This window comes from Pseudoliparis swirei, chromosome 23, assembly GCF_029220125.1.
Source record: "Pseudoliparis swirei isolate HS2019 ecotype Mariana Trench chromosome 23, NWPU_hadal_v1, whole genome shotgun sequence".
NCBI lineage: Eukaryota > Metazoa > Chordata > Actinopteri > Perciformes > Liparidae > Pseudoliparis > Pseudoliparis swirei.
Genome location: NC_079410.1, coordinates 5,678,873 through 5,690,894, shown reverse-complemented (window position 1 = coordinate 5,690,894; position 12,022 = coordinate 5,678,873). Strand labels below are relative to the sequence as shown.

Here is a 12,022-nt window from a genome sequence, read left to right as displayed (position 1 = left end):
ATATCTGAATATAATTTACATATTTTGTTGTTGTGAATGTTGAAGAGAGGATAGAATTACAATATTCCAGTAATATCTCGAACAAGACGGAACAGCATCTGCATGCAAGATTCAAGCGAACATCTGCTCGGTGTAGAAGAAACCTCCGATGTCGATAAGAGGCGAGCGATTAAAACACGACCAGACCCACAGATGAGGAAAGAGACGGAAGAGATTTCCGTAAAGGAGCCGAAAGAGCCAGTCGAGCATGCTGCAATGTCGTGACGTCGTGAGCGGGACAATGACCTTGAATCTGTCTCTAAACCGGCTGGAGGTCAAATAGTTTCCGACCTTTTGAACGATCTTTGGAAAAGCTGAAACACGCCGTGACGTCCCGGGACACATTCTGCTGTCGCTGGGTTCATTCTCAAACGCTGAAACAACTTCAATATCTCGTGGGTGGCCTTCAGGGAAACCTTTTAGCAGGAGGGGAATATAATAGAACTAGAACGGGCACTCGGTAGAGCGCATACCTTCGCATATCACAAGATTGGGCATTGAATTATGAACATTTTGGTATTAGTTGCATGCCAATTGGATATTGGATAAAAATTGACCGTGCTATGGTAAAAGAAGATTTTGACCTTTTCATGACCTTGACATTGACCTTTGACCCGATCGATCCCAAAATCTAATCAAATGGTCCCCGGACAATAACCAATCATCCCACCAAATTTCATGCGATTCGGTTTAATACTTTTTGACTTATGCGAATAACACGCAAACACTCATACAAATAAATAAATACACGGCGATCAAAACATAACCTTCCGCATTTTCAATGCAAAGGTAATCACAACTAAGTATTCATCGACGTATAAATCCACCCGATTCGAAGAAGTGTCGTGTTGAATGTTATCGGTTTAGAATGAGCCCTTTTGGAGCTGGTCCTCAAAATGCCCGCGTACTTTAATACCGTTGCCGTGAATATCGACATTTCTGTGCGGTTGCAAACGGAGTTGTTGTTTTTTCTCGGCTGTGGTCGAGCATCCACTTGGTTGCGGCGTCTCTGTGAGACGAGACCCTCCTACACACTGGACCTTTGGATACACATCGCGAAGCTTCAGGCAACACAGTTAATAAGGCAAACGGTGGAAACAGAGAAGTTTTCTTCCTTCTTCGTTCCTATGAGCAAACCTTTCCGCCTGTACGGTGGAACATCATGAGAGTGCGCACAGTATCTGACAAAGACGATGAGAGAAAACACAGATTTGACTCACTGCATCAACGCTATTCCTATTTATCCGCGTGAACACGTTTCATTTGATCTCCTTTTCCCGCGTGACCGCCACGAAGCGGATTCCTTCCCACGCCTAACGAGCCCGCGAGCATCGCTCGTCAAGTCTGCCGCTGAAAGGGCGAGTTCAGCGTCACCGTGGCGTCCCTCGGCTCTCCGATCCGCCGGTCGATCATCTCGCAGGCGTTCTGTCGCACGTTCTCCTCGTGCATCTGCGACACCTCCGTGGACGCGGCTTCGAACCCGGGCGCCGCGTTGGCCACGTGGACCACGTGCACTTTGTTCCTCCCGTTTTTACTGAGGACGCAGCTGAACACCTTCTTGAAGCCTTTGCGGAAGTGCTTGGACACCAGCGCGTACACGATGGGGTTGACGCAGGAGTTGGCGTAGGCCATGCAGTGCGAGAGCAGCCGGAAGGCGTACGTGGTCCGGTTGAACGGGAAGTCGCCGTACAGGTAGCACAGGATCACCACGTGGTACGGCAGCCAGCAGATGCAGAAGAGCACCGTGACGATGATGATCATCTTGGTGACTTTGCGCTTGGCCCTCTTGGACTCCGACATGCCGTCCAGAGGGTCGACGGCGGTCCACAGGTACTTGATGGTGCGGGTGTAGGAGAGGCTCACGATGAGCACGGGGATGACGTAGCCGACCAGGAAGGTGCACGTGTCCAGCACCTTGCGGTTCTGCTCATCCCAGCCGGGGATGCACACGGTGCTGTCGGCGTAGTCGACCAGGTCGTAGTAGCTGAGGTAGGGGCCGGCGAAGACCAGAGAGAGGCCCCAGATGATCACCATGGCGACCACGGCGTTGCACGGAGTCCGCAGCTCTCTGGAGCGCAGCGGGTAGCGGATGGCCAAATACCTGCGGAGAGAGAGGAAGACAACGCGGTGATACGCGGGCGTGATGCAGCGCCGCGTTGGAACAGTTTCTTCTTCTTCTTTCTTGTTCTTCTTTTTAATTTTTTTGGCGGATGGCATCCAGTGAACGGTGCATTTCCGCCACCTGCTGTAGTGGAGTGTGGACCAGAGTACCCTATCCCCTTATAAAACCAAACAAACAAAACCAAACCCCCCCAAAAAAATACCCACAAAAAAAATCAATAAAACAAACAAAACAAAAGGGAGATTCAAAAATGTCAGTGCTTTAAATTCTATTACTTAATCCTGTTTCTTTCAAATATTGTAATACCTGTCCTGCCCCCAAATTTAACGCATCTGTTAGATTTAGTTCCTCCACTCCCAGCTTCCTCTTCAACCTGTGTCTCTCAAGTGTGTTTGGAACAGTTTAGCTTCACACCTTTCTTTTATTAGTTGTTTTTATTAAATTCTCGATCACGTCATTCCAGATCCTGCTTCCCACCTCGTCAGTCCAACTCCCTTCACCTGTTCTCTCACCTGCCTCTGATCACGCCCACCTCGTTAATCCCTCGTTCCCTTCACCTGTTCTCTCACCTGCCTCTGATCACGCCCACCTCGTTAATCCCTCATTCCCTTCACCTGTTCTCTCACCTGCCTCTGATCACGCCCACCTCGTTTGTCTCATTCCCTTCACCTGGTCCTCTTGTCCATCTCACCTGTTGCCCATTCCCTCGTTAGTCCATGTCTACTCAGGTCCCCTCACTTGTCCTCTGCCAGATTGTTTTGTGTTTTTCCGAACAAGCCCTCGAGCGTTCCACATCGTGTTCATGTGTTTCTGCCTGTTCTGTTACTCTGAGTAAAGGATCATTATTTGCAGTTCTTTCTCCCGAGTCATGCTATTGGGTTCACCCTAACACTCCCGTGACACGTGTGGGGCGGGGTAACGAGCACCGGCTGCAACAGAGCTTCATATTTACGGCTCAACTCGGTACAAACGATCTGTACTTGCATAACTGTCAATATTACGGAAGAAGCAAAAAAAGCAACATATTTTTCTAGGTTAGTAATCAATGATTTAATCAGCTGAGTGGATCAAGTGCACGATGACTTAATGCTTGTTACATAACATGCATAAAAAAGTCTGCTTACAGCGCCTTTTTTTTAAAAAACGTTATTAATTTAAAAGAAAACAAACATTGATCGTTTTATCAACCTTAACAACCTTGACAAAAGCGACTCGCAATCAATCCATACACCGTAGACTCAGCTACAGGGAGCAATTCGGGACATCGACTCGGAGAGATTGATCCGCCAATTGAAAGATGGACCCGCTGACCTGCCGTCGACTGAGTTGTGTTCAGGCTCCGCTGGTTTCATTGTTTTAACTAGAGGTCGATGGAGAGAGGGGGCGTGGCCTCAAAATCTTTTAACAAGACACTAAAATCTGTATAATAAGAGTATAACATTTTGAGGTGTGTGTGTTCTCAGTAATAATTAGATTTTGGACAAATGAAGCTGAGACTAAATGTTGAAAGTTGATTCCGGTATTTACATTTCTCATCGTTAAACTCAAAAGGTAATAATGTTCTGGGTTCAAAGGTTCAGCGGGCATATTATGAATGAATTGTGACGTGGCATGCAGAGAGAATTGGCTGGCGGAAGACAACGTGACAATTGATTTTGGTTTTACTCCCTCCATTAATTTGATTATACGAAAGGAATATCCACTGAGGAAGCGTGCCACCTCCACGCTGGCTGTGGCTCACACGAGGCTCCTGTGTGGGACGATAATCAGTCGCAACTCAGCCATTTGTAGGTTTTATTGATAAAAAAAACTCCTCGGGGAAATATGTCAAGGTTTGCTTTAATATCCATGTAAAGGTTTTGGTCGGATTTTTTTCCAATAGGATCGGACGGCGCATGCGTCGCCTGGTGAAACCGGCAGAGAACACGACCGGGCCTCGTGCATCCCGCCACGCATCACGAAGAGAGATGCAGATCATTTTGCGACGAGGAACATGCTGCTTCACGAACGCGGGTTCTCTCTCGGGGGGGTGGGAGTGTTTCAGAAGTTGCAGCTTCTCTGTTTTCCAGAAGCGAGGATTCTGGGTGACGCTGCCCATCCATGACGTCCACATCTGCATTTACAGTCACACTGCAGCTGGCTCTCCAGAGTCAGAGGCATCGTCAGCCTTTGAAGCCTGAGTGAAATGGGGCCAAAGCCACTTCACCTTCAATATGAGAGATTAAAAAAAGCACTCGGAGGCTCGATGACTTGAATAACTGGTACTCAGATGTAATGTTTGACTTCTGAGCCAATGAACCGTCTGATGATTACGAACAAGAAGCGTTCAGTGCTTTGAGAGATGTACCGATGATCAGACACCAAATTAATATGTAGAGAAGCAGACTGGAAAACACCTGTTATGATACCAAATATTAACTCGCCACATCGTCTGTGAAATTGAGCCATGGCTGATGGTGAAAGTATTCCCATATGACACGATGTATATGATGATGGAGGGGTGCTATATGATGTGTAACCGCAGCCTCAACTGATGTTCGTTCAAACAAAGAGGGAAAGAAAATCTAGAAATCGATTTTCATATTTTTAGGAGTCGGAAGCAGAAATGATAAACTATCTCCAGTCAAGTATTTATGCAAATTAACTCCAAGATTAGAAGCTATATTGGCAAACTGTTTTGTTTTATGTTGAAGAATTTTCACTTGGGATTATTATCTGGCATAAAATCACTGTAAACATATGATCTGCCTTTGGGCGGCTCACTGTAGCAGCAACTATTTCCCATTACAAGTGTGTGTGTGTGTGTGTGTGTGTGTGTGTGTGTGTGTGTGTGTGTGTGTGCTGCTGTTCATTCAGGCTGCACTGTGATTTAATTCCTGCTGGGGATTCCTGGTCGAAAGTGCAACGGTAAACTGCTGTGCCTTCTTTTTTAATCCGGTTACACAGGATCTCAGGAGGGAAGACAGCAGAAAGCCATTAACATCCCGACCCGGGTGTCCCCTCTCTCTCTTCTCCAGACTGTGTGAGGAGGAAACGTCTCGCCGGCAGCCTGAACAATCTATTGAACTGTCTAAATTCTTAATATAGCCGTGTAAGCAACGGGTGTTACCGCAGGGGGGCCGCTGCCCACTACGTCCATATTGACTGACGGCTATAATGACGGCTTAGCGCTGACTCTGAGGGGGATATCATTTTAAGGATTATACACGATTCTCTCATCAGACGGTTGATTACACATGAGAGGTGTCATGTGTCTTTGACATCACTGCGTACCTCGGGGGTCTTTTTGTTCTTGATGTTCAGATTTGTTCAAAGGGTCGTATGTAGATTGTTCATACTGATTCATTGAGGTGGTCTTTTGTAATATAGAGTAGAATATAGTGATAGTTTGAATAATATGACAACAACTTATTCTCATTTTTTTCTAAACGTCACTGGGACTACTTGCAAAAGGTATAATAATAATAAACATTTTATTTACAAGGAGCCTTTCAAGGCACTCAAGGTCGCCGACACACATTTAAACACCAGGAACGTGTGATTTTGGTGCATTTTAAAGAGACGAAACAATAAATTGGTTGATTTTCAAAAAATATTTCAAACGAATGAACTGATAATGGAAATAATCATTGCTGTAGTTGCAGCAATCTAGTCACAACCTTTTGAAACCGGATGAAAAGTGCTTCATGGGAAATGTAACAATCACCCCCTGCTCTCTCATCTGTTTCCAGCAATTATTTCAAGGTAATTTGAAAAGTGTGTATGGATGTTTCAAATGTCAACAAAATTATCCTGGTGGGTAGATGGATCCGAGTATTAATTGTGCACGTCGTATGGGATCATGAGTACCTGTCCACGGAGACGGCAGCGAGTGTGAAGCTGCTGGCGTACATGGTGAGGTTGATGAGGAAGTGGACCACTTTGCACATGAAGGAGCCGAACACCCAGCCCTCCAGGGAGTAGATGGTGGCTTGGAAAGGAACGCAGAAGATGATGAAGAAGAAGTCGGCCACGCTCAGGTTGAGTATGAACAGATTGGTGGTGTTGTACCCCACCTGCCCGCTGCGCAGGAGCACGGCGAGCACCAGGCTGTTGCCGATGGTGCCCAGCAGGAAGATGAGGGAGAAGACCACCGACACGATCACGCTGGTCGGGTTCAGCTGGTAGCTTTCAGAGACATTCGCCGGCCCGCCCGGCCAGCTGTAGTCCTCAAAGTCAGACATTTCTGGAAAAAGGAAATGGGGGAAAAAGAGAAAATGAGTGTGTGATGATTATAATTTTTTTAAATACTTTTTTTTATTTCTATTTTATTAGTGTTCAGAATCTCACATACACATATTTAAATGTCAGATTCTTTGTTAAAAGAGAAGTAAAAAACAAAAAAAGAAACACATATGCAAATAAAGAAACAAAAACAATACCATAGTAACAAAACTATAAATAAATAAAGCAGGGAGAAATCATTTTCTTTCAAGTAAAGAAATACAGTCAGGCCATTTATCTGTGACATAGTTGCACCACTTTTGCCAGTGCTTAAGAAATGTTTCCGTTCTTTGGTTAACATGAGCTGTAATCTGCTGATTATAATTTCTGATCACTATCTCAGAGTTTGTGGGTGGAAATCTTCAATCCCATCAACTGACAGTAGGCTACTGCTGTGCAATCATATTTACATTAACAAACGGCATCATTCCCTTTGAAAGGAGCTTGATTACACATTCAGAGTATTAATATAGCAGCAAAATAAACATGTGTTCCTTTCAAACATATACGCTGTCTCTGCCACCCTCTGTTTCAACCTCAGGTAGGCTATAACACTGTTAGCCTTGTTAGCGCTGTTAGCTGTATATTGAGAGCTGTGTGGAGGCAATAAATAGGCTGTGAATGCACCCTTTGCTAAGTCCCGCCCTCAAATTTGGATCGGCCAATCAAAGCGTAGCTCCAGCTAGCTATGACCAGGGTCCGACAACTTCCCGACTGTTCTCATTTCAAACAATCACTTCAGCTTTCAGTCGCTTCACAGGTTGGTTTTGTGGATTTGGAGCTGTTTGAACGTTGTGTGACGATACTCGTTACCCGGAGATGTTTGAAGAACATAGGCCTACCGTTCTAAAATGTTATGTTTACAATGTGTAGAGCTGACACGAGTACGTTATCACTTCTATGCTACGCTAGATACTGAAGGTATATACTGAATGTATACACATGCTGATTTTTTTTTCATTATCGTGCCAGAGATAGTCGCATAGGGCGACTGTGGGTTAGTGGGTAGCAGGTCCGTCTTTCAATCAGGGGGTTGGAGGTTTAATCCCCGCCCTCGTCGATGTGTCCTTGAGCAAGACACTCCCTGTAGCTGCGTCTACGGTGTATGAATGTAACATGATTGTAAGTTGCCTTGGATAAAAGAGTCAGCTGAATGTAATGTAATGTAAAAAATAGGAACAGCATGTTTTTTTTAATTCATTCTTCTTCCTCGATCGCTCGGGATGTAGTGACCCACTTTTTTTGTTACCCCTGTGATCTATCTTCATCTTTTTAACCTATTCTTTTACTGCTGAATCAGTTTGACGTCCTAGAGATGTCCTTCGAACACACATTGTAGATCATCCAGTTTGATTATTTATTAAAACCGTTGTCAAGATAATCCTTGTCCAATGGAGTTCAGTTGGTGACAGAGTGGGCTCTTGAAGCTTCGCGAACTAGCAGCATGGGGCGAGCATCGTGAAGGGTTATACTCTCGAAGACGGGGCTCACGCACTTCTCGTTAATATTCATACAATCACCAACGGATCTCTTTCGGAAAGGGTTTAATGAAGAGTCTTTGCAACTTTCAAAATTAGACTAAAAAGGTTGACACGCCTGCATGCACTAGAATATTTCTTAATTCAATTAGTCCCCAGCGGAGGCATGTCACGTATATTATTAACACAGTGAGAGGCTGTTTTGAGTTGGCTGGTGGCCAATGTGTCTCGGAAATATTTACACTGTTTGAATCAAAAATACGGTTGCAAAGTCAATCTAAATGGAGGCGTTATCAGCCTCATTTAAATGGTAATGCTAGATTTACACGACGGCTTTTTTAAAATGTATATATCTTGTGAAGAGTTTGCTGTCGCAGTGGCAAAGAGGGTCCCTTTTAAAGTAAAGATCCTATACTTTTCTGCCATTAAGTCATGTAATACATTCGTGAAGATGTGTTGGCTTGAAATATGAGCTTTAGAAGATCTGTAGGTCAGCCGGCAGAATAATTAACCCCCTCTCCTCTCTAATTCAAGACATTGCGTCTTAAACCCAGAGCTGTTTGAGTGCTTTCCTCTGCTTGAATTCACTCATCTGAAGTTTCTTTTCTTTCAGCCAAGAACACATCGTCCATCCACGGCAAGCAGTGACTCATGACTACAATTTCTGACCGGAAATGGAGTCACGTTGGAGCGTCTGACGTGTTGCAGTTTTAGTAAAAAAAACAGGCGCTCTCAGGATGGAGAGGCCAAATTGAGGCTTGAGAGTAAAGAGGCGCTCTCGATGGTGGAGAAGACGAGCCTCGTTGGAGAGAGAATCACACACAGGCTCGATGTCTCCAAACATTTCATTTCATCCCTTCCGACCCGGCAAGGAGTTCAATTCTGGATGAAATGTGGAGCTACAGCAGTTGAGACTATATGTGTAGTTGGTCAGTGTGCTGTGTGTTAAGAATGAGGTAATGAATAAGGACATTACATGACAAGATCAATTAGTAGTTAACTTGGAGTTTTATTTTGAAAGTTCCGTAAGTGTCATTTTTTGTTTTACTTCCTGTCTTTGTGTATTTTCCCCGCCTTTTTTGATTGATTACCTGTCCCTCATTAGTGCAGCACTCCTCTCACCTGTTCTCACCAATTAGGCATATTCCCTACTTACACCACCTCTGTTCTTTTGTTGTTAATTAGGAGTTTCCGAAATAACAACTAATAATAATCGTCTCCTGGGTCATCCACCACCTCGACCTCCTCCTTACAAGCGTAATCCACAACAAATAAGATTCCCTTCAAACTTAATTCACAATGCAGCTTCTTTGTAGGGGAACAGCGGCTGCTTCATCAACCAGAGAATGGCTTACAGTTTTTCTCCATTGCTTTGGCTCAATTCTTGAAACAGAAATGACATTCTCAAAGCTCTTAGTGCATTTGGTAAAATAGCCTATATAGTTCAGCACAACTACATAGATCACCTTCAAAAGGTCATATCTCACCCAAAACAGTTAACTCAAGCTTCAAACCCAAATCATTTTCTCATAAAAATAGTCAGTGCCCCCAAAATGAAAACTTCCTTCTCGATTGCTGTGGCTCATCTCTCTCTTGAAAAAAAGGACATTCTCAAAGCTTTAAATACATTTGCCAAAATAACGTAGATGGTTTAGCAAAACACTATGGCACACCTGTAAAAGGTCATATCTCTCCCAAAACAGACAACTCATCAGTCAAAACTAATTCATTTTCTCATACAAATAGTCAGTGCCCCCAAAATGAAAAGTCCCTTCGTCATTGTTTAAACACTGCAGGTCAAAATGTTTAGATGTTTTGTCAGTATGGCAGTGAACCATAGAAATATCCCTCATGTGCACACAGCTTAGTCCTTTGACACTGAATGGTTACTGTAGTAGATGTTTTCTTTCCAGAATACAATGTGTATCAAACAGAAAAAAGATTCATTCAAGAGGAGCCAACAAGGTTTCACATCACATACTGTAATGCACTTATACTGCCATGGAAATTGTTACAGTAATTGCAAAACAGAAACAGAAAATGTGTACAGCAAAAAATAGTGTCAAACAAAAAGCACATCAAAAATAAAATTAAGTATAGCCTACACTACTGTAACAAAACATACAGTAGGAAAGTAAAGCAAAGCTGGAGTTCAAAGCTGGAGTTCATCCTCACTCTCCTGCTCATCCTCACGTCTGTCTGGCCACAGATTTTCGTCAACATTGCATCTGATCTGTGACATCGGCACAAGCAGCATCCATTGCCTGGAGAAGGGACCTCTGGTTTAGAGCCCGATGCTCATACACCCTCCACCACCACGCACCCTTGCTCCTCTTCCTCTTCTTCTTCCTCCTCTTCCTCGAACAGGCAGTTGCCCTTGTTCGTTTACCTGGCCAGGTGCTTCCATCTTCATACTGTAAACTGTACTGAACTTTGTCAAGCCCTAGATATTTGATGGAAGCATTTATACTCCTGGATAGCACCTGTCAGCTCACTAAAATGACTGTGTGATTGGTGATCGGATGTGAGAAATAGTAAAGTTCTAGTTGCACCTGAAAATGAAACCGATGATCCAAGAGATCCATATTACAGTATATACCATGATATTTTTCATGGTATTATGTGCCTGAACGATTTTGACAGTGGAGTGAACTATTGTGCAGGTGATGATGTACACAAGGAAATTATGCCAAGATGTTTTGCAGAGAACAACGACTTGACTGAGAAGCAACAGTCGGTTTAGACCAGCAAGATGTATTCAATTGGTAATTGGGCTAACTGAAGGCAATTGTACCTAACCATGTGCACAGATGTGCTTAATCATTTGAAATGTGTGCAAGCTGTCGGCAATTGTACTTGTCATTTGCAAGGAGTTTCTAAAACAATTGCAATTTGATTAAAGGAATGAGAAATTCAAATCTGTTGTGAACAAGTGCCCAGTGGTTTGGAGGTTTGCACGAGTTGTTTTGAGAATGTCTTTCTATTTCAAGAATTGAGCCAAAGCAATGGAGAAAAACTGTAATATGGGTTTTAAAACTCTCATTATGTTATAATACTGCAATTATTTCTTTGAAATTGTGAAAAGCACATCTGAGATTACAGTAACAACTGCTATTAGAAGAACTTTGTATTTTTATCTCTTAATGCTGATTTCTGGAGGAAAGAATGAGGGAATTCCTATTTTTCTGTCATTCAGACTTCTAAGCAACGTTCATCGCTCCTGAAAATAAAAAACTCCCCGTCACGTGACCTTCAAAACGGCGGCCTTCATTTCTGAATGTCAATTTCGCCCGAGCCTTTCCATGTGGAAACGAAACCCAAATTGAGCGGCAGAACGCGGATCCAGTTCTGTTATATTCTTGGTTAACTCCACATAATTGATGTTGAATCGGCAATTTCACGTGAAGAAAAAATTGAAACAACCCACATACTTATAATGCCAAATGCCAAGATAAGGCCACAACCATAATAAATCAGACTAAAAATTCATTGTTCATGGAATCCACCCTAAAGCAAGAATTTAGCTTGATCTGAGTTGAACTGAATATGCATGAACGAAGGTTGCTAATTATCCCACGAAAGACACGCCACATCATTATGAAACGCCCGATCACAGCTCTGTGGCAGAACAAATGCGATCATTCCTAAAAGTCATCGAGCTGAATTGTCATGGCAGCGCTGAGCAGCTCAGACTGCGGCGACGGAAACTTGTTGACGGACAGATCGGATGTTATGTCATCTGTGTCTTATGATGAAGAAATCAATCACAGAACTGAAGTGATATTCTGTAAATACAGACCATTACCAACTGATATCTTGTGAGAATATGTTTAGAGCTTCCTCTGGCTTTCATACTCGAAATGAATTATTAAACTTTCCTTTTGAGTTCAATTTATTTTATACAGCCCAACATCACAAATGATGAATGTGCCTCAGAGGGCTCTGAGTATGCGTGTGAAGCCCATCTATCTGCATCATCACAATCGGGACTGAGTGCAAAATGATGAGGATGCACTGATTACAGTGAAAGACGCTCCGAAGTGGAGCTTGAAGGGCCGTGATGAACCTCTAGAGCAGACATGGGCAAACTACGGCCCGCGGGCCACATCCGGCCCGTTAG

General features: G+C 43.6%; 1 protein-coding gene across 1 annotated transcript; it reads right to left on the bottom strand.

Annotated features, from left to right (window-relative positions):
• Window positions 1–1,291: 1,291 nt before the first annotated feature.
• Window positions 1,292–6,384, bottom strand: galr2b (galanin receptor 2b). The gene is made up of 2 exons (XM_056406856.1): window positions 6,011–6,384; window positions 1,292–2,140 (listed from the first exon to the last, which is right to left on the bottom strand). Exons 1-2 carry the CDS (start codon window positions 6,382–6,384, stop codon window positions 1,378–1,380), a joined length of 1,137 nt encoding a protein of 378 aa, XP_056262831.1. The 3' UTR covers window positions 1,292–1,377.
• Between the last annotated feature and the right edge of the window lie 5,638 nt (window positions 6,385–12,022).